The following is a 23229-nucleotide window of genomic DNA, read 5'->3' as shown; positions in this document are numbered from 1 at the left end:
TTGACTTTAACTTGAACACTATCCATTAACGACCCTTTGTCCTGGCATGTCCTTGCGTTCCTTTATTGCCAAGGAAAAGAGGATGACATGAAAATGGCAGGCGATGAGTGAGCCTTTGTCCTTCATTTTTACTGCTTAGAATAAATCAATGTCAGTTCATCTGTGGATTGTCAACCCGGAGTCTTGTAAGAAATATCCCAGAGAGAATCTTTTAAAGGGAAAACTCACACATTTACTTCTTTAAAATTTATTTTTTTTGCATTTGATATACATATGTGAATTACTGTCTTATCAACAACCACCAGTTAATACATTTAAATGATATGATTGAGCACTTAATTTGATCACCACTGGAGAGCTCAACAAGACCTGTAAATCCTATGTTTGTCTTGAAGTTTCTGATTGGTGGGGGGAATACACAGCAACACGTGTAATCATCCAGTAAGGCAGGAATCAATGTACTTTGTATGTTTTTGGAGCAAATGCTGGTTCACAAAGTATCATACAATGTGTTTACTCACAACACTCATAAAGACGATTGACGCGTGCATAGTCATTGTCACTCATCTCTTTTGCTCTGCCAAAATTAGTTATAAACTTATTTTTGGCAATGATGGTTTGTTGGTGATTTTTGGAGTAGGCATATCTGCAAAAAATAAATACATCATTTTAAGTTGGGCAAAAAGAACAGAAACATTGAGCAGTTGGGCATCTGCATTCAAATAGATCACATTGTTGTATGGTCGGACAGATGTACTCACGCGTCGAAATGCATCACAGAGTGATAATCATAGGGGGTACCCAAGTTGTTTGTTGGTGCAATCTGAAAGTAATGTTCAGCTCCTGCATAAAATCAGAAAGCCAAACAAAAGTCATTTAAAATTGTTTCAGTAACAATATGTACCAGTTTTTAGTTGTATATTCTGAGTATCATGAAATGTATTTACTCAATAAAAGTGATGAGGATGGTGGAACATTTACACACATGATAATATGGATGCCATTCTGACTAGTACCCATCACCCATCTTACAGTCAATAACTATAGTCGAGCTGCCAGCCATTTCCAAGAACATAAATAAAATGAACCAAATACAATATGTTCTCATGCACGTCCGGCACCAGTTCTGTAATAGGTCTTTCGGCAAGCTCACCTTGAATGATGTTTTCATACTTGATGGTGACGTAGTCATCTCTGTCAGAGCGGACCTGCTCATGGTGAAATCCAAGTGCATGGAGGGCTTGATGTTGCACAATGTTTTTGTGCACGCAACGGTCTCTCTGCAAGGAGATCAGCTGTCTGCCACCGGTTTGACCAAGGTGTGACCAACACCTGGCACACAAACACACAAATTTAATTGATGTCATAACCTCACTGATTGCTGACTTTTAGCCAATTGGAAAGGAAGAGAGATGTACAGAATTTTTCCAAATTGTTTACGACATTAAAGTGAAATGTTTTGTGGCGCTGCGTGCAAGCAAATGCCTCCCAAAAACAAAAAAGCGATTTCACATTGAAAAACAACCAGAACAGGACTAAAGTCTATCAACTCAAAGACAGAGGTGCTTTTTTATGCACATAAGAGTGAATCAATGGGAAAAACAAATGTGAGTTTTATTAACTGTATTTCTTACCCTGAGTCTGATACGATTTCTTACCCATTTTGTGATACGAAGGATAGATAGTTTATATCCGTTTCAGTCTTCCTGACAAAGCGAATGCATGTCGTGCGCTCTCCAAAACTAAAGTCTCTTAGGGCTTTTTCTATAGTTATCCTTTGACGTTTGGCTGCAGACAGAAAATTGAACTGCTAAGTTTGATTGATTAAAGTTACACTTATGGTAGGTAACAATACCATGACTTACTAAAAGCTCTGGAGATTTCATAGGGAATTATGGCTTCGTTTCCAGTTTTTGGCCATTTACAGACACCGCTGGGGCAAGGTAGAGCATTCCTCAAAATCCCCTCTTCATCACCCATGTGTCCCATGATGTCCCCATGTGTCAGGTTTAAGCCTGTAGAATAACAAACAGCAGAGATTTGTGATTTGTCATGTGGAACAGATAGATTCTTTCATCAATATTCCCACAACAGATTGGTAATATTACTGAGATGGACACTAAATTTACAAAATGTTGCCAGTCCGTCATCTAGCCTTCATCCCCGGACTTGGACACCCTTCGGTCCTTGTCTGTCCATCCTTATTCCTAATTTATTAGTCCCTTCATCCATTGTCGGTCACAAAAAAAGTGATACCTCTACAGGAGAAAAAACGAATTTGATTAAACCATATGGTGGCTGCCAAAGAGCTTTAGAAAGCCTCAAATTCACTTATATTTATTTGCAGTCTCAAAACACCAAAACGCTGGCACTTGACCCGAAAAAAGACGATTTCTGGGACGGAATAAAACCTCACTTCTGTGAGTGCTCAGTCTGTCGGGTAGACTCTGTCCTCAGAAGCTATGTGAACACATTGGGATGAAAGATGAAACTTTAGTTTGACCTAGTAATGAATAATTTAAAGTTCAATTCTTTATAGGCCAGAGGTATTACGATAAAAAAAAATCTACAAGAAAAACAGTCAAATAAAATGTTAGCTGAATCCTGCTCAGAGATAGATCTCAGTACATTTCAGCCTAAAATGAAAACACTGACCTGGTTTGACATTTGCATTTGCCTTTTCAATTTTCACAGAAACGGACTCTTCTGGAAAAAATAAGAATACAATCACAAATAAGCACTAGAAGATTTGTTCACATTGAGAATTAAATAACCCAAACGTCCATTGTTAGGGTTGACAAATTACATAGGTTTTTACACACCCATTTTCTTTGTGCCATATCTAGTATGTATGGAGCCCTGGAAAAAAACAGTAAGAAAACACATTTGTAATCACATTTTTAAATCACATTTTACAGTAGTGCACATATGAAAAGACTAATCATTTCACGTATATTGGTCATTTTTATTATAGAAGACCCTAAAAAGAAACTCTGAAGAGACTAAGACTATACATTTGCGTAAATTTTTATTGAAAATACAGTAGGAGAAAAGTCCTACAGAAGCATTAAATCACATTAAAATCTTCAGAAATCACTTTGCAAATCCTGGAACCTTATTTCATTACATTACAGACTTTTTGTCATTAAAAAATGACCATATCACTGACTACGGGTTTGTAAACCTGATCTTACCGGAGATACGGCTGCAACAGACAGAAGGAGAACAGTGATGACAATTGGCGTCATGGTGTCGCTGTTTTCTAAAAATGAAGATAAACAAATAAAAGAAGTTAACATAAGTACAGAAGTTAAAATCACAGTGATGTCCATGTGCGCATCCATGTGTGTTTTGAGAGATGAGAGATGGAGAGACAGACAGAGAAACAGACAGATAGGGTGAGAGAGAAAAAGTGAAGGAAAAACAGGTAAAAGTAGAACAAGTTTGTCTTACCGGTGTTTTCAGGTATGCCCATGGTACCTGGTGTTTGCTTTTTATAAGTTGTACATAGGGAGTGACTTTTACTTATTCTAGCATTTCAGATGCCAAATCAAGTCCTAATATGGAAGTTTCCGTGATTTATTGTCCGGCATTATGCAACTTGAGGCTGAACTCGATTGTTTGAATCGTCCAGTCATCGTACATCATCTATCATAATAACAGTGCTTGCTTGGTGGACTCTATTGTGGTTGTATTTCACCATCCGTTTTAATTGTGCTTCACGAAAGCGATTCTAGGGTTATGTTAGATTACTCAATGAGGAGTGCCCCAGTTGCACTTTACAGCATAAAACTGATACCAATTGTCTATGCCCACCTTACTCAACGCCTGTTCGTTTTTCTTTTGTTTAAGGAAGGTGTTCACACACAAAACCATAAACAATGTGGGTTGAATTGTAGCCCCGCAGTCAGTTCTGTTTCTCTGCTCTTGCCCGAGCAAAAACTAACAAAAAGCATATCTGCACTATAGAGGCTACAAAACAAAATGAACCAGCCAACTAATAGAAACACACTTGTTTTATGGTGCCAAATTTTGGGTTCACAGCTATAACACTTTACTGGAACCTCACTGGAGCTTCAAAAACGAGCACTACGGACTATACACTGCAAACCATACACTTTTCACACAAATGAATTGTTTCTCAATTATAAAATACTAAAGCTCCATGATATTATTCGACATACTTCATTAACAAACATGTATAAGGTCTCCAGATATGACTTGCCTCAGAATGAACAGCATGTATTCATACTGAGATGGGAAATCCTTAGTCTTAGTGGACTATTGATGTTTGAGCACTTACAACACTACGGTTGTTGAGTACTGGAATAAACTAAACACAGAAATCAAGATGTCAGCAAATCTGAAGACTTTTAAAAAACAGTGAAGAGTTTATTGATACAACAATACAATGTGTCATATGAAATGTCATTCAGATGTGATATACCGGGACTTAGTGTTTCTGTAATCTCCTTGCATCATGTATACATTCACAGGCAGGCACATGTGTTCTTGATGGTGTAACCTGTAAATGTGAGATGGAGTCGCAGTCTTGCAGGCATTCTGGGGGCTAGTCTCACAGCGCAGGAACAGGCACAGCCTCTACTGTATTATCAGCAAAGGATCTCCTAAAATGGGTCTTCAGGGCAATCGACTAGACCATCGCCACTCGACGCACTGGAACTGGCAAGCCGCGGTGCCCCCGTGGTACCGCTCTCGCAGGTACACAATGGACGGTTGTGGCAGGTGGCTTGTCTTGTGCCTCAGCATGTTGGACACAGAAGATGTTGAAGATGTGTACATCTTGATCTTCATTCTTCTCGGATGGCTCTCTCTGACCCTCACGGTTCTGCATGTGTACCAAATGCCAAATCTATTGCTACTGACATGATGTTTTGAGAAAATCCCGAAATTAGCTGGAATAGGTTCCGTGATTTAATTTTTGTCATGCATATTTCAGAGATTCTTTCACCAAGTGGGAACCTTGTCATCATCTATATTTTTTAATACAATGATTATCTAGCCATCTCCTGTGTCTCCTCCATGGAGAAAAGGCAAAAGGTAAGATGACAAGGGGCTCCTTGGGGAAATATCAAGCTCCAAACTGGAGAAAAAAAATGTGTGAAACTATTACACAGCAAGAGGAAATATGTGAGGGGACAGACTAAGATAAAAAGGGGATCAGGGAATAGTGTGAAATAGGATGGGATTGAAGTTCAAGGAGAAAGCGAGGGGTGTGGGGAGACGGAGAAATTAAGTGTTGATGGAAGTAAATACAGTCACTGTGCAATGGTGGCCCTCTGGCAGAACCAGATTAAGACCATCACGTCAGCACAGCGAGGTTTGTGCTACCTGCATATCTTTAATCCTTATGCAAACTGTAAGCATGGGACACGCCTACATTTACATCAGGATGTTTCAGTCACAAATACTCCCATTTTTAAAGAGCATTAACAGCCAACACCTAATTACTGATTACACAAGCAATAGAAATGTCATCATTCAGCACTAACAAGATTATGCCATCGCAATGAGGAAGCTTTACACATCAAAGTTTTCAAGTTGTCTCCCATTTTAATTAAACTAATCATGAAAAGGAAAGTTTGTGGTAAATCCTTCCTCATAATTATAAAGCAGGTTGTGTTACCTTAGCTCTCTGGATTGGTTTTCATCCTTCTATCTCTTCACAAGGGCACGATTTCATCTAGTACATGTTCAACATGTACCATTTCCAAAGTCATAGGAATGCCATTCCGACCCCCCTTGTACTTCAAGGAAAAGCATTCACAGGTTGGTTCAGCAGTGTGTTATTGAGTTTGTATCTATTATTCGTGTTAAAATTAGCCTTAATTTACACTGAGCACAACCACAGTGATCCCTCGCCACTTCGCGCTTCACCTTTTGCAAATGCGCTACTTTATAAGTGGGTTTATATATGACAGGAGAACGGCGTTTAAATATACGCTGATAGCGTGGGGCGAGCCTCTGAGCAATGTGCATCACTGCAGAAGCACTGGAAGCGCTGCATCAAGCATGTCACGAACGAGGCAGGACAACTAGTATGTGCAACACGGACTATTTAGGGAATACAAAATGAGGAAAAGGGGAAAAGGGAGGCTAGAACCCCAACAGAGTTCTGGTGGCATCTCATTACACAATGCAATTCATCTAATACAACTACCGTATTTTCCGCACTATAAGACACACCTAAAAACCTCAAATTTTCTCAAAAGCCGACAGTGCGCCTTATAATCCAGGGCGCCTTATAAATGGACCAATATGGATTCGTGGATGAGGACTAATTTATTAAAGTAAGCTTTACGTGTTTATTTTGTGTGTTGTGTGATATTAACGTTTGAACAACGTTGAGTTATTGATATATTGTTATTGTTTTTACTATTTCGAGTGTTACTATATTGTGATTGCATTAACGTTTGCGCAACGTTGAGTTCTTTATTCTATGCGCCTTATCATCCGGTGTGCCTTATATATGGACAAAGTTCTAAAATGGGCCATTCATTGAAGGTGCGCCTTATAATCCGGTGCGCCTTATAGTGCGGAAAATAGGGTACTCAAAATACATCCAGAAGAAGTGAAAACAGGGCGCACAGCGTCAAAATCAGCAGAAAGTCTGATGCTAATTACCGTAATTTTCGGACTATAAGTCGCACCGGAGTATAAGTCGCACCAGCCATAAAATGCCCAAAAAAGTGAAAAAAAACATATATAAGTCGCTCCGGAGTATAAGTCGCATTTTGGGGGGCAATTCATTCGACAAAATCCAACACCAAGAACAGTCATGAACGATAGGTATGCTAACGTGACATAAACACAAGCTAAGAGCTGAGAACGGCCCTGACGTAAAATTCAGAGTTATTCAAAAAACTATTACATAAATAACACGTTAATAAAACCATCTGTGTCACGCCAATTCATTAAATCCATCAATCGTCCTTTGTCAACAATGCGTGCGCGCCGCTGACGGCTCTTGCACTTCAAAATATTCCACAGCCCCATATAACGATATATAAATTATATATCAAATAACTATTATATAAGCAATAATGTTATCAAACCATCTGTGCACTCTAAATCATTAAATCCATCGATCAAATTCCTCGTCCTTTGTCAACAACGCCGCGCGTGCGTGCGCCCTGACGTCAGCCTCGTCGTTATTCCACAGATCTACTATATAACTATATTGTAGCGTTAACAAAGTTCAAGGAAAGACGTGGGTTTGGTAAACGGCTCTTTATTTAACAAAACAAACTTCCAGGCGTGTGGCGGCGTGGACTTCCAGCCACGGAAATGGAAGAGAGCTCCATAGAATAGGACCGGGCGTGCGTAAAAGCCATGACCGAGCCCCATCCACCGTCCCCGGACAGCCACCCGACCGAGCGCCGGCCCTCGACTTCCATCCACGGAGGTGAAAGACAGCTCGGTAGAGTAGGACCGGGCGTGCGTAAAAGCATTGTCCGAGCCCCATCCACCGTCCCTGGACAGCCACCCGGCCGAGCGCCGGCCCCCGACTTCAATCCACGGAAGTGAAAGAGAGCTCCGTCGAGTCAATCTTTGTCCTTTATGTAAACAACGCCGCGTCGCGCTGCTGACGTTGCGCTGCTGACGTTGCGCTGCTGACCGCGACGTCGCGCTGCTGACCGCGACGTCGCGCTGCTGACGTCACTTGAAATTCAAATTACAGTACTCCCTTGCTACATTGCGGTTCGTTTATCGCGGTTTCATTATTTTTTTTTTTTTTAAATTTTTGAAAAAAAACACATATAAGTCGCTCCTGAGTATAAGTCGCCCCCCCACCCAAACTATGAAAAAAACCGCGACTTATAGTCCGAAAATTACGGTAATATGAAAATGAAATTCATTTTTGTGTCATCTCAAGATTATCGCTTTAATGTGTCGGACGTTTCCATTGATCGAAGGACCTTATTTCAACAGCGGATGTGTGTAACCGTTTGGCCACACCCATTACCTTGTTTAGTACTGCCGCTCCAAAGACTGTGACATAATAGATAATTGAACGGAGTAAAAAATATCCCCCAAACAGATTATGAAAATCTCTGCAGCACCTGGAGGGATTAGATTAAATTTTTCTACAATACTGTAAACTCCAAGTCCACAATAAAATGTATTTAAAAGTGGATTTTCCATGATATAGGAAAATATACTACACCACCTTGAACTTTTTTGGTTCTGCAGCATGTGATTAGTGTTAATTCACATTATAATCATCTTTAATTTGGTTTATGAACATACCTATTCATTGATGGCATTTAAACACCTTTGGCAGTTTAATTACAGGGTTCAGCATGCAGACAAAAGCGCTGTCAAATGAGAAATCAAGTTATACTCGTATGCAAAGTTTTATTGGTTAATTTGCATGGACTATTTTATGGGTGGGACGTGGTTGATTGGTTAGCACATCCGCCTCACATTGCAGAGGTAGTCGGTTCGGTTCTGTCTCCGGCCTTCCTGCGTGGAATGTGCATGTTCTCCCTCTGCCTGCGTGGGTGACCTGTGGGTACTCCGGTTTCCTCCAAAATTCCAAAAACATGCATGGTCGACCGATTGAGAACTCCAAAATGCCCGTAAGTATGTGTGTGAGCGGTCAAGTGTCTGTGTGTGCCCTGTGACTGGCTGACGACCACTTAAGGGTGCCCCCCGCCTACTTCCTGAAATCAACTGGGATAGGCTTCAGGACGGCCGCAACCCTTGTGAGAATAAGCAGTACAGATAATGATGGAGGAATGGATTTTTTTGTTGAGGGATTACTCTTCTATTATGAATCGATCCAACTCCCTCCTCCACACATGATTCCCACCCTTCTAAACATTACTTACACTTAATAAATTATGAATCGTTTTAAATCCCAAGCTGATTGTAGTCTGTGTCCAGTGTTTATCTTCAAGGCAACATGCCAAAATAATGAGGTAAACCTGCAATAGATGGAGTTAGGGTCAAAAATGAAAACCTGCAAGTCTGTAATAGCGCAACAGAGAAGTAACAAGGAAACCTTGTAACATTTTAATTTAATTTCAAAGTCCAACAAATTGCAGAAATAAATTAGAGTCTTGTAAGAATAGACATGGGGCTGTAACACACAGGAAGACGTCCTGTGTGGTTCCGGTGCCAAAGATCACACACCCCAGGGAGCCCAATCACTACAGACTTGAGGCCCTGACCTCTCATCTGATAAAGACCATAGAGAGGCTCATCCTACAAGCCCTCTGTCCACTGGTGAGCTCTGCGCTACCCCCCCAACTACAGAGTGGAGAACGTTCTCATCCACTTGCCACACAGATGGAGCAGGGGGGGAACACTGTGAGGGTCATGTTCTTTGACTTCTCCAGTGCGTTCAACCCTATCCAGGCTGCACTGCTGAGAGAGAAACTGGAGGGGGTCAGCGCGGACAAGCAGCTTTCTGCATGGACCATCCATTACTTCACAAACAGACTACAGTATGTAAAGTTCCATGGTTGTGTGTCTGATGTGGTAGTCTGCAGCACCGGGCACTGTTCTTTCACCTTCCCTGTTTAGTCTCTCTACATCAGACTTCAGGTACAACTCGGGCCACTGCCACCTGCAGAAGTTCTCGGATGATATGGCCATCATTGAATGCGTACCAGACGGGAGCGTTCATGAATACAGGGGTGTCATCAGTGGCTTTGTGAGCTGGTGTGGGGCCAACACTCTTAAAATCAATGCCAACAAGACGAAGAAGATGGTCATTGATTCCGGGAGGAAGTCACCCCCCACAGCACGAGTGAACATCCAGGGTAAGGACGTTGACACAGTGGTTGCTTACAAGTACCTGGGTGTTCACCTCAATAACTAGTTGGACTGGACTACAAATACAGACGTCCTGTACAAGAAGGGCCAGAGTCGACTTCAGCTGCTGAGGAGATAAGGCCGGCATTCTGGACGATCGTAGGTCATTGGGACCGGTGCACTGCCACCATGTGTTGCAGGCTGAGCTTCTTTTTCATCAATGAATCATATTATTGCTATGGAGATCTGAAGCATTTGTACTTCTCCGACACTGCCTTTTTCTATATCTGTGCAATTAAAAATTTTGAAAAAGAGATGGCATGTGGACTAGAAAATGCATTTTCAGTTTATACTATTCTTGCTCATTAATGAAAGGAAGCACCCGAGACATCTGCTGACATTCCTTCACCAAGATGAAGAAGAACACACCTACTCACTTTCTCATGTCAACTCGACACTGCAGCAAGCATCTACAGGGGTCCCCTACCCGCTTGGCACGTTTGCAGCAGATGCAGGTTAATTTACGTCTTCCGAGACGATAAATGGTTTGGTGATGAAGCTGGAGTTGCATAAAAATTCAGGTGTTGCTCGGCGAATAATAGTGCAAGATGCAGGGTGTACCGTCTTCCAAACTCAAATGTCTCATGAAACGGATTTTCACTGAGTAGAATTTATGACAACCGTAAAAAAAAGGATGCATATAATTGTTCCAGATGATACCGAGCAAAAATATCTAACTAGAGCAGAGTCCCAGTGCTTGTGGTGGTTTCACACTTCATTATCTTTCATTGTCATTGTGGAGCAGTGCAGCCCACTCTTAAATCTATTTCTGCACGTTGGCCGAAACACAAACAGCACAGCAGTTTGCTGCAAAGGCGCTAAGATGATCAGATGCAAAACAGCGCAACAGTCTGCCAAATGCCTGTAAAAAAAATAGGTTCAGTGCATTTTTATGTGTGAGAAACAAAGTGTCAAATTTAAATGTAGGGAATCCGGGTGGGTTGAATTTCAATTTGCAAATGGATTACTCAGATTTAAAAGAGAGGTAAGATGAAGACAATAATGTCAGGGGGGAGGGCTGGCTGCAATATCACCAGCAGCACCAAACGGCAAAGCTCACACACACAGACTGGGTGTATCTAAACTGCATCTCTGCAGTGTACGCATTGCACCCCCGAAACCAATCAGATTACAACCCACCATAGCATATGATAAGCGTGGGGGGGGGGGAGTGGAGGTGTGTTAACAGAAGGTACAAGAAGAGAGATAGAGCAGATGGAACAATGAATGATGGCAAAAGGAGGGGAGAGCAGATTGAAGGAAAAAGAGGAGGGTGAGTACGGGGAGAGAGAGAGCAAAAGAGAGAGAGAAGATTTATCCAAACGGCGTTGGAGGGTGGGAAGTTTCAACGCTACTCTCTGCTTGACGCAACGACCAAGACACAAGGTTATCCCAAACACACACGCCAAGGTGAGAAGACTCCATCATCATCACTGTCATCACCATCCTCATCATCATGTGATGTTTTTGTTTTTTGGCCAAATACGATATGTGATGGCATCCTAGAATGGTTGGGAGTGCTGCATGCAAGCGGTGAACTCAGCCGCAGCCCAAGTTGAGAGTGTCTGTGCAGAGGAATGCAACGTAAACAACAACGCACCACCGGGGGGCTTGGCGAGTCCTTTTTGCATCCTGAGAGATTGTCGACACAAATGGGAGCTCACAATAGAATGTGTTTTATAATTTTAATCAAAAATGAATCCTTAGATTTAATGTGCAAATGTTTTTCCAATTAAAGCAGTATGTTGGCGTACAGCGAAGCACTTTGGAGGAAAGTCTGATCTTGTGTATTTGCATTCAGCATGCACTTATGCCACATTTCAGCAGAATGCATTATTTATCTGCTGTGAAATAGCGATATCTCAACTGGGGAAGGAATGTTTAATGGATGCTCCAATGCAGTCAAACATGTCATATTCAATAACAGGGATGAAGAAAAGAGTTATTACAGAGAAAAACAATACGTATGAAAGTCATATGGTTCAGTATCTGTGGTGGTGGTGGTGGTGGTCCACGAGGTAGCAGGAAGCTGTGATGTGAATAAAGCTTAGGTCATGAGCTTTTATCTCAAAATGGGCTTCCATACAAAGGAGATTTCTTTTGTCTGCGGCTGCTCTTGTCTTTTACCATCAGTGTAAGACATGGCTGCTACATGAGATACCGTGTGGACCTCAAATTTGTAAGCAGCGCAGGTTTTTGTGTTTGTTAGGGTCCGTGCGTGTTTGTGTTTTTCCCTGCTTTCCTCTCCTGTACTCCGCTGTGTGTGTGCAAGGCTGCTCACAAAAAAAAATGCAAACCAGTAAGATTGTGTATGTGTGTTTTCACTGTGACCTATTTGTGGGCAGGGCTGTTTGTGTCTTGACACTGAACGTTGAGGATTGAATTTCTGTGGATTATGGGCAAAATCCTAAGAAAAGAATGAAAATAGAAATAAATAATTACTCATATAAATAAATACAAAATGATCAAATTTACCTTTTTGATGTATTGTTTTTATGTCCAAAATTTGTATCTAACTATTTGCCATCAGATAGGGTTAGAAGTTAAAATGAGTACTTACAGACATAGAAGACATTAGACAACTATGTTGAAATATTCTTAGACAGAGGCAACACGGGAAACCCGAAACTATTTGTCAAAACAAAGCTCGAAAGTCACAGCGTCTGTGTACTTGCCAAGGAAGTGCAAAGCAACTGTGGGAAGTTTTTATCCACAGACAAACTGCAAAACATGTAATTAAAGTTTAACCATAATCAGTTTGAAGTTCTCACCACATAGATTTTAAATAGTTTCTGTTTAGATCTGTTGTTGATGAGATGCAAGAGAAATTTTCAATGTAAGAGAAATGTGGTTTTAAGGTACAAGAGTTCCTTAAATGTACTTTTATCAATGCTAAATAATTCTGCTGCAATTCTTGATAATTGCTTGCTTTTGGCCGTCTGCCCTCTCTGTGCGTGACTCTCTTTAGTTGTATTGGGTAACAGAGGCACAGTGTTGTTGTTTATTTTGTTTTCAGGTAGTGGCAGTAGATCAGGGGTGGCCAACCAGTCAGAGACTAAGAGCCACATTTTTTACTGTGTCATCGCAAAGAGCCACATCATACACATGAACATCCCCCCCCCCCACACACACACACACACACTCACACACACCCACACACACTCACACGCGCGCACACACATTTTCCACATTTTAGACCACATTTTCAACAATGAACATTGTGTGCATTGTCTCACACAGACAAACTCTCAGTTCAACAAATTCCACAAACAAAAACATACGTTTTTTCACTTACTATGTGTGGCGGGACAGACCATTCGTTTTAGTTTGTCGTTTTCAGGAGACAAGATTTCAATAACGTCACTGAGGCATTTTTTAACGAACTCCACTTCATTGTATGGCTTTTTAGCCCGTGCAATGTTCCAAGCCAGTTGAAACAATGCAAGCGTGACAGTCTCTGAGTGCTTCGTAATTTTTTTGAAAAACTGTACCTATTTTTCTGCCTGACTTTTCAAAGTGTCCAAACTTGTGTTTGCGAAATTCAGTCCCTTTTGGAAAGTCCTTGGCATGAAGTGAGCTGAAGTGGCGCTGACCATTTGAAGCTTTTAAATGCGCTAATGACGTCCGACATATCAGGCAGAATGGCTTGCCATTACGTTCAACAAAAAACAACTTTAACTCTGTTAAAAACATCCTGTGTTCATCGTCATATATTCGTTTAGCTGTGCATTTTTTCCTTGCCATTTTGAGAGCGAAATTGACACTCCTCAAATGGGTTTGTCCCTCCTCCTTTGCGGGATTTCACCTCACGCGCATGCGCGTTTGACCAAGATACCATATTGAACTCAAGCGAAGCAAATACGCACAAAAAATAAACACAAATGTTGATATGAACGTAAAAGAGCCGCATGAAACCAGCCAAAGAGCCGCATGCGGCTCGCGAGCCGCGGGTTGGCCACCCCTGCAGTAGATAGAAGACAGGATCAAAGTTCTGAGAAATACTTTGTCTTTCGCTCTTGCCTTCGCTGACATTAATTTCATCCCGAGGCTGTGTCTACAGCCAAGCAGTCAGCTGACAGCTCGCTGACAAGTGTTGAAGATGAGAAGCGGGGAGGGGGCGAGGAAGAGAGACTAATGAGTGGGGTTGCAGCAGCGGGGGTCTGTCAGTGCACCTCCATATAACAGCCCCCCTAACTCTTTGATCCGTCCCAAGAGGCCAGGTCACCCCACCGCATGTACTTAGTGAGCTTTATTAAACATCTCGTGCGCTAAAGGAAAGGAGAAGGGGGTTATCTATAATCAAAGCGTGAATAAATAAACTTAGGGTGGCTTTCAATCAGTTTTTGAAATGAGGTATAATTCATTTTTTTACAAAAATGTCATTTTCAGAGAACCATGCTTTGCTGAGGCTATCTCAAAATATGTCAACACCCAATATTATATAAGGCATACGTTTGTCTTTTGGATTGTTCTGGTGTTATTTTAAATTGGAGTTCAAACAGGTACTGGTAAAACCAGTGACTGGACTCCACTTTTGATGCCCATGCACATTTGAAGTGCTCATTGTTGAGGTTTTTTCAAACCCTCCTCAGTTTTTTCAACCCTCCTCACTTTGATATCGACCACTCTCACCAGGTTAAGGGCAGCATCAAAACATTGCACTTCCAACTGAAAACTTCCACCCCTCCCTACTTCCCTCATGGAACTCCAAATAGTATTGTTCATTGTGGACAACTTTATACACTGCAGATGAATACAATTATGAAATCACCTTTTTTAAATTAAGCATGGCCCTAAGACTTGTGTAACATAACCACAGTGTGCGTGCACACACACACACACACACACTGTGCACAAATGAGTTGGGCTTGGCATACTAAAAATTTAGTAATAATTTGTGGACTTGAGATGTTGTGACGTCACCGGAATTGACGTTTTGCACAGTTACGGACCAGCTTGTGGAGGGTAGTTGAGGCAAGACTTCTGCAGTTACTACTTAGGGGGCAATTTTAATTTAGTCCCCGGAAAACTTTACTTACTGACTTATTTACTCACTCACTCATTCACTCACTCACTAATAAACCTATTCAGGTTGTGTTTATCCAACAGGCACAAAGATTCCACTTTCAAGGTTTTCGGTTTCTAAGCAACATCTGCCCCCCCCTGTCAGAACTACATTCTGTATTGACCCTCAAACAATTTACACTACAGTGCCGGCCAGGTCTTGCGATGCATGACAAACTTGACAGCCACTTCCTGTTTATTACCATAAAATGTATTTGACAATGAAATACAGTATGACCATAACTCATCAACAATTTACCGGTTTTTTCCATGTATAATGCGCCCCAATGTATAATACGCACCCTAAAAATGGCATGTTGATGCTGGAAAAAAGCCTGTACCCATGTATAATACGCACCCAAATTTTGACTCCTACTTAAGTCCGTAAACGTAAAATTATTTCAGAAAAAAGATCATCTTTGGGAACAACCGGATGTTATTCTGCCGGTCAGTATCACTGCGCATGTGCTAGCAAACTCAATAGCGAAGAAATGTTTCGGATTTGTGTAGGGTACATTGTGACAGCAAACGAGCAGGTGATCGAGCAAGCGTCTGATACGAGAGCATTGTGTTCGTATGGAGCGTGTTTGAAGTGAACAGCAGAGAAGAAAGCGCATCTGTAATGGCGGCCTCCATATGATATCCGGATAAAAATAAAACATAAAAAAAATTTAAAAAAAGAAAAGAAAAAATTTTACCCGTGTATAATGCGCACCCCAGATTTTAGGACAATAAATTAGTTAAATCTTGCGCATTATACATGGAAAAAAACGGTATGTTATTTTTACCTGAAGCCAGCTGGGAAGACTGTGTTGTGTTATTTTCCATTACAGAACCTGTAAAATGACTATATTTGTAGCAAAGTGTGATTTCTTCATTGTTTTTTTGTGAAAAGCTCTAATACAATTTAAACGTATAATACATTAGATAGACTAATTGTAAACCTCAGCAAACCACGCACTGTTTAGTTAAACTGATGCATGCCAAAATTGAAATTCATTTAGTGGAAGCTCCTCCACCCTCGTTCCACTTTATTTATTTATTTCTTTTCATGCTCTTTTCATCTCTGCTTCTACCATCTATTGATCTGTCTCCAGAGCTCTATTTTTAGACACGTAATGCATCTCAGGGAGCTACTGGGAGAAAGACGACAGATGCCACCGATACTGTGAGGTGGCTGTGTATTTATTTGATAGCAGGTTGATAAGACTTCAGATGCCTTTTTGAATGTTTTTTTCACTTTGGCATAAAGCCGTGAAGAAGCCCATACACACTCATATTGCTATGTGTTGCTTGTCCTCGTGTTTATGTTCCGGGCAGCTTCGAGTGACAGAAATATTCTAAGAGCAGGCAGTTTTCACAGTGGATTTAGGGATTTGATCAAACCACTCCAACTTCACATTCAAAACCAACACAAGGTCATTCTATGCTATGCTGACTTTGACATGGAGCAGAAAGTGGTGCAAACAATGTTAATTCAAGCGATTAATATCGTATTATTAGGCACAGTTTCTATGAACAGGTTTATTTTCAAACAAGTCACACTATGGCACACTATCTTTGTGAAGCTGTATGTTAAGTCGTCTATCATTAGAACACCCAATAATTGCATTGAATTGAATGGAACCAGACACCTTAAGTTGTTTATGGTCTGGTGTCTTGCAAAGATGAATACAGATTTGCTTGACAAAGATAAATACAGTACAGTAAGTCAAAGTGTGGACTGACTAGTTAGTCCGCATTTTGAAACAGTGGGGCAAGTACTAGTGTTATCATGCTGCGGAAGAATGTCACAGGTTAAAATACGGCAATCTGTTGAGAAACACAATGTTCTACTGGCCCAGCCTCTTGCAAAATGATCAACTACAATTGTGCATCGTTTATGGACACATTTTTTGCCACCATAAGAAGGAAAATGAAATCCTTAATGGAATACTCACTGAAATAACATTTGACCGGGGGTGCGACTTATACTCTGGAGCAACTTATGTGTGAAATTATTAACACATTATTATATAATATCACATGTTATTTTCACACTAAACCGCAAAAGGGCACTCTGGCCCGTGTTGATAATTGTTTTAATGAGTCGACGTAGAAGAGGAAGCACCCCATCTTCTACCTCCGGTGTTAGTGGAGTTGTTTAAAAGTGACACAGAGGATGAAGATTTCATTGGATTTAATGATTTGGAGTGACACGAATGGTTTGGTAAACTTGTTAGCATGTTATGTATCCTATGGCTATCTGAATAACTCTTAATAATGTCACGTCAGGCACGTTCTCAGTTGGTTGTTTATGTGTCATGTAACGTTAGCATACCGTACATTTATTCAGCCTGTTGTTGCCTCTATTCTATTTTTATTTTAAATTGCCTTTCAAGATGACATGTCTGTTCTTGGTGTTGGATTTTATCACATAAGTATCCCCCAAAAATGCGACTTGCACTCCAGTGTGACTTATATATGTCTTTCCCTTTCTTATTATGCATTTTATGGCTGGTGTGACTTCTACTCTGGACTTATAGTCTGGAAAATACGGTACATCCAAGTTGGAAGAACGGATGCTTTTGACAGAATTTTAGCAATACTATTCAGACTTGCATACCATTTTGTGGCTTTTAACTTGCTTGGGTAAATTTCATCTCCTTGCCTTGCTCCCAATGGTGCTCATTACGGAAAACGACAGACTCTTTTCACCGTTGTCACCTGTCTGTTGAGTACCATGAATCATATTAGAATATCTGCCATTAAATGAATAAGCTACCGTAATTTTCGGACTATAAGTCGCGGTTTTTTTTCATAGTTTGGGTGGGGGTGCGACTTATACTCAGGAGCGATTTATATACATATATATGGTTTTTTTCACTTTTTTGGGCATTTTATGGCTGGTGCGACTTATACTCCGGTGCGACTTATAGTCCGAAAATTACGGTATATAAATAAATATATAAAGATATTTACGTGATTGGCCATTGTAGTGCAATTGCCACGGTTATTACTGATTTAAATATGACAATAGTATCAATAATATCTGCACCATATGTTGAAAACTCACTGATAAATGACATGGCTACTGTGGTTATAATCTAAAGTGCTTTCTTTGTAACTCCTTCCCTTTCATTTGGAGTTAGCTCTCGACATGTTTCCACTTTGAAGAGGAATTTCCAATTGAATTTCTAAATTCTAAGTTCTAAATTGTATGTTGTAAAAATCACTATATATTTTTTAAACTAATTTGTAAAACAATACATTACTGTGCTGTTTTTGTTGTACACCAAACTGACAACCAGACCAAAGTCTGCAGAAAATCATATGAAGGGATAGGCAAATACTTTTTATGACCTCTTTGATGAACCGCAAAGAAGAAACAGACGAACGCTGACATAACAGTTATGTGAACATACAGTACAGTTATTTAATCACAACAGGTACAGCAGGTGAAATCAGAGCACAGACTATGGGCCCTATTTTGGTGGTTACTGGCATCCATGCACTTGGCGTACAATTGGGCATTTTTGTGCCTGTGTAAATCTAAACGTCTTTTTGGGGTCATGTTGTGCCTATTTGTAATGGCTGACAGGTCTGGACTGCTGGCTGGCCAGTCTAGTATTCCCACTCTATGAAGCCATGCTGTTGTAACACCAGCAGAATGTTGCTTGGCATTGTCTTGTTGAAGATTAAAGATTAAGATTAAAGATTAAAGTCCCAATGATCGTCACACACACACCTGGGTGTGGTGAAATTTGTCCTCTGCATGTAACCCATCCCCGTGTGATTTTAATCCATCCCCTGGGGGAGAGGGGAGCAGTGAGCAGCAGCGGTGCCGCGCTCGGGAATCAGTTGGTGATCTAACCCCCCAATTCCAACCCTTAATGCTGAGTGCCAAGCAGGGAGGCAATGGGTCCCATTTTTATAGTCTTTGGTATGACCCGGCCGGGGTTTGAACCCACAACCTTCCAGTCTCAGGGCGGACACTCTACCACTAGGCCACTGAGCTGGCTAAATAAGCAAAGACATCCCTGAAAAAGACCGCCTGGACAGGAGCAACCTGTATTTTATCTTTCAGCATCATTGGTGCCCTAATGTGTAAATTACACATGCCATGGGCACCCACATACCATTACAGAAGCTTGCACTAACAACAATCCAGTTGGATCTTTTCCTTTTTGGCTCAGAGGACACAATGTCCATGATTTGTAAAAACACTTTGAAATGTGGACTTGTCAGACCAATACACACTTGTCCGCTTAGTTGATCACAAATGAGCATAGGCCCAGAGAACGTGGCAGCGGTGATGATGATAATTTCTCATAATTTCTTGCAAAAATGTAAATGCTGTTTTCGAATTGTTGGACTTGCACAATTGTTCACAAAGTTGACGGTTCACTAAGCAGTGAACCTCACCCAATCCTTTCCTGAGTACAAACACCTTTTGGGCATGCTACTCACCTAGTCTTGACATTCACCTGATCATCTGTGGAATGTTAAGTAGTTAAGTGGTAGTCTTGTATCTCTCCAACAACGAACAACATATTCAATGTAATTAATTTAAATGAATGAATGTCAAGGATGCAAAGCTAAACTAAAAATGCATTTTGCTTTTTGATACTGAATATGCATCACAAACTGATTAAAGATTATATTTATTTTTATTACAGAACGATTGCTCATGCTATACTGTACAATACTAAATTATAATGTTATTTTTAATACAGAATTAAAACCTGCAACCAGAACATACTGTATTAATATTAATCTCCATGGAGTGCTTTAAATTGCTATCCTCTGATTTTTAACCAGGTTTTGGTTGCTTGGCAACAGATATTTTGCAGTCTGTAATTCACAGCTTTCACACATCTTGCGTTGTAAACAGCAGCAATGAGACTATCTTAAGGGTCCTATGCCACAGTTTTTCCCCCCAATGATCTTTGATATACTTTGATCACATTTACATAATTTGGGATGGATATTTTACGTTTTTCAATACCTGTCATGTAAAATGATCAAATTTCTCATCAATATTCAACATGTAATGAAACGTTCTGCTTTTCTGCGCAAAACATCCTTCCAAGGTCAATAAAGTTGCAAAATTCCAATTTAAATAATATCTGTAATATTCATATTAAAGATTCATATGCAAATATATATTGGTTGTATGTTTTGTTTTTTGCTGTGCTGGCACAGTCAATAGTAATATAGCCACAACTTTACTGTCAACTGAATTAAAAGTGTATTTACTTACTTATTAATTTATTTTTTTATTACACATCTGTTCAGAGATAAGATGCTGATCTCAGCAGGCATGCTGATTGGCCTGCTGTGCATGAGCCATGAAGGCGCTGTGATGGGTTTCGCTCGACTCCCTGACAACACTGAACTACGGTCAGCTTTCTCAGTCGCACGGACCAACAGCATGGAAGGGGGACCGAAGATGACGGTGACCTTTGACACAGTCTACGTCAACATTGGTAGCGATTTTGACCCAAAGACTGGCTTGTTTCGCTGTCGCATCCCTGGGGCCTACTACTTCTCCTTTACAGTGGGAAAGTTCCCTCATAAAGACTTGTCTGTGATGCTGATGAAGAATAGAAATGAGGTGCAAGCCATTGTGTATGAAGAGAATGCTGGAGAGGAGAGGAAGGTAGGTCAGCGCTCTGGCACTGCAGCATAGCAAATTTGTGTATAAAGCACACTGCTGCGCTGAAGAGGAATGCCAAGTGAAAGGTCTATGTACAAATGCACACACAAGAAATGTGCTTTCACTTGGGTGCCTTTAAAGGCAGCTCAAAGGTGTATGTACAAACACACACACACATAAGAAATGTGCCTTTAAATACTTTTGAATTTTTTCAGTTATAGAATATATATTTGTTGCAATCCTTAGAGATTAACTGAACACTCAGTATATTCATTCATGGCCCCAAGGATTCTCTCGCAGTGAAAAAATCCTTATGAATATAGACCATTCTTAAATAGATATTTTTTGCTATTATAGTCCAGAGAATACAGGGATAACGTCTTGGTGCTTTCCTTTTTCTATTACAGAGTACCTGTAGAACAGTAGAAATTTTGAAAAAAAATGTAATCAATAACTAAAGGGGTACTCTAGTTAAGTGTTTATGAGTTCTGGAAAACACAGCATACTATGAGGGAAAAAGCAATTTCAATGATCACAAACGCCCTAAAAAAATACCTTAACACGTATGTATGTAATTGTAATCTTATAGTACAATAATTAGAGTAAGCTATATTTGTGAATAAAATTTGCTTTGAGTGCAACATGTAAAATGAAAAGAAACCTTCATATTGTGTACTGCATTAAAAATGATGTAATTCTGTTTTCAGAGACGCATTCAATATTATCATTAACAAATATGATCTTTAGTGTCATTTTTTTAATTAAATATACAAATCAAAATGTAATTTATATGGAAGGAGCTCACCTCTTCTCCTTTTTCAAATTTGGTCTTTTAGTTCTTTGCATAATGTAAATGCACCTACACTTTAGTCCTTCAGTCCTCTCCATTCCAAACATTTTTAGGCTTGGAGCAATAGAGGATGAAGTTGCTTTACCCTTTATCAACGGCTAAAAGTGTCACAAATTGTGTCGATTGATGGTTGATGTGAAGGAGACTTCCCATGCAAACTTTGCTTCCTTTAGGTACAGAGCCAGAGTGTCATGCTGCAGCTGGAGTTTGGTGACAGCATCTGGCTCCGCCTCCATGGCGACCCTCGCTATGCCCTCTATAGCAACACTGGACACTACACTACCTTTAACGGTTACCTCATCTATCCAGACACCTACGACTACCAGACAAATCGCCCGCAGCAGGACCGCCCTGCTTACAACTCCCAACAGCCTCAAGAGCAGAATAGTAACCAGGCCACAGTGGATGTCGGATCTGATCTGAAGAACATAGTGGGCGAGAAAGAGCCGCATCAATATGATGAAGAGGAGCGAGAGGACGAGGAAGATCCACGATCTGCTTTCTCAGTGGGTCGCACTCAGAGTATAATAGGAGAGAATCAAGCAGGTATGCCACAGCACCAGCCGGTCAGCTTTGACACAGCGTTCGTTAACATCGGTGAGGACTTCAATGTGACAGAAGGGATTTTTATGTGCCGTGTTCCTGGCACATACTATTTCTCCTTCAACGTGGGCAAGCTTCCGCAGAAGACGCTCTCCGTCAAGCTGATGAAGAACCACTTGGAAGTGCAGGCAATGATCTATGACGACAGCCACGGAGAGAAAGCGCTGCAGAGTCAGAGTTTGATGCTCTCGCTGAAAACGGGGGACACAGTGTGGCTCTACTCCCACCAGAGAGATGGCTTTGGGGCGTACAGCAACCACGCCAAATACATCACCTTTACGGGCTTTCTGGTGTACCCAGACTTGCCTTCCACTAGCACCATCAGTCAGTTGCATGCAGAGAAGAAGCCCTAGCCACAGCATTTTGGCTACAAACTAAATGTTGAGGGTGGAATTCATGCAAAAGAATGGGCATGAATGATTCTTCAAGGCTCCTCCATACTTTGTCTTCCTGTGAATTTCCTTCGGTATGCTACAGAGAACGGATTGAAAACGGATTTGAATTTCCGAAATTTCCAGCCTCGCGAAATGAGATCTAACCCCGCTCCGCCCTTTGATTGCTAGCGAGGGGTTGAATATGTAATGAACATGATCATTGTCTTTAGACCTCATAGACAAATTGACAAACATGGCTGAATTTACTTCAAACTGTTGGTTAATGTCACTGAATGATGTGTCAGATGTAGTCCTGTAACTTTACTTTGATCAATCATAAGAAATATGAGTCAAGTCTTTAAAATAGCATGTTCTCTGCACCCCCACTAACATATTCTGAGTAATGTTGTATTTGTGGAATATTAATTAATCAGAAAAACCCACTTGTTTTTACCCATCTCAAGGGGCGGCCAGTTTGACTTGTATTGTCTCTTGAAAATGACATCATAGTGCCTGATGGTTCAAATAATGACCGTCACGGCTCACGTGGTTTTTTGGGTCTGGTCAAGTGATGTTCACAAGCTGCGCCCTTAGACAATGTGATGTGATCATACCCCACAAACGCAATATCAATCAAAATACCGTGTTTAGGCCAGTGGGGGCACATAAAACACACTGTAAAGTTTTTTTTTTAACTTAAAAGAAAATGTTTGTTCTACTTTAAATGAATTCTGTCTCGTGTTTCTGATTGTAAGTATTCTTCCTAATTCTATTTACCGAATTATTAAAAGACAATACTGGACTATTTTGCTGTTGTTGACATAATTGGTCATTCCCATTTCAAAGCATCACTCACA

At 40.7% G+C, this 23229-nt stretch overlaps 2 protein-coding genes across 5 annotated transcripts; one reads left to right on the top strand and one right to left on the bottom strand.

Annotated features, from left to right (window-relative positions):
• Nucleotides 1-231: 231 nt before the first annotated feature.
• On the bottom strand, nt 232-17662 carry LOC119120851 (low choriolytic enzyme-like). Of its 4 annotated transcripts, XM_037248071.1 has the most exons (10): nt 17614-17662; nt 8837-8840; nt 3195-3262; nt 2823-2859; nt 2656-2706; nt 1866-2015; nt 1659-1788; nt 1154-1332; nt 762-843; nt 232-646 (listed from the first exon to the last, which is right to left on the bottom strand). In XM_037248071.1, the coding sequence occupies exons 1-10, from the start codon at nt 17629-17631 to the stop codon at nt 514-516; spliced, it is 852 nt and encodes a 283-aa protein (XP_037103966.1). In that variant the 5' UTR covers nt 17632-17662; the 3' UTR covers nt 232-513. The 4 variants fall into 4 exon arrangements, with proteins under 4 accessions (XP_037103966.1, XP_037103968.1, XP_037103965.1 ...); XM_037248073.1 differs by lacking the exons at nt 8837-8840; nt 17614-17662 and adding an exon at nt 12404-12420; XM_037248070.1 differs by lacking the exons at nt 8837-8840; nt 17614-17662 and adding an exon at nt 3454-3490.
• c1qtnf4 (C1q and TNF related 4) lies at nt 10923-23180 on the top strand. Its single transcript, XM_037248066.1, has 3 exons — nt 10923-11253; nt 20185-20548; nt 21569-23180. The coding sequence occupies exons 2-3, from the start codon at nt 20192-20194 to the stop codon at nt 22349-22351; spliced, it is 1140 nt and encodes a 379-aa protein (XP_037103961.1). The 5' UTR covers nt 10923-11253; nt 20185-20191; the 3' UTR covers nt 22352-23180.
• The last annotated feature ends 49 nt before the right edge of the window (nt 23181-23229 follow it).

This window comes from Syngnathus acus, chromosome 3 (assembly GCF_901709675.1).
Source record: "Syngnathus acus chromosome 3, fSynAcu1.2, whole genome shotgun sequence".
In the NCBI taxonomy this organism is placed as follows: domain Eukaryota; kingdom Metazoa; phylum Chordata; class Actinopteri; order Syngnathiformes; family Syngnathidae; genus Syngnathus; species Syngnathus acus.
Note: the sequence above shows the minus strand (reverse complement) of the source record. Positions and strands in the feature narration are given on the sequence as shown.

Coding starts and splice junctions, on each gene's coding strand:
- LOC119120851 (XM_037248071.1), bottom strand. Junction 2,707..2,822: donor ATATGGCACAAAGAAAATGG/GTGTGTAAAAAC, acceptor TATTTTTTCCAG/AAGAGTCCGTTTCTGTGAAA. Junction 647..761: donor TCTGTGATGCATTTCGACGC/GTGAGTACATCT, acceptor TATTTTTTGCAG/ATATGCCTACTCCAAAAATC.
- c1qtnf4 (XM_037248066.1), top strand. CDS start 20,192: ATGCTGATCTCAGCAGGCATGCTGATTGGCCTGCTGTGCATGAGCCAT. Junction 20,549..21,568: donor ATGCTGGAGAGGAGAGGAAG/GTAGGTCAGCGC, acceptor TGCTTCCTTTAG/GTACAGAGCCAGAGTGTCAT.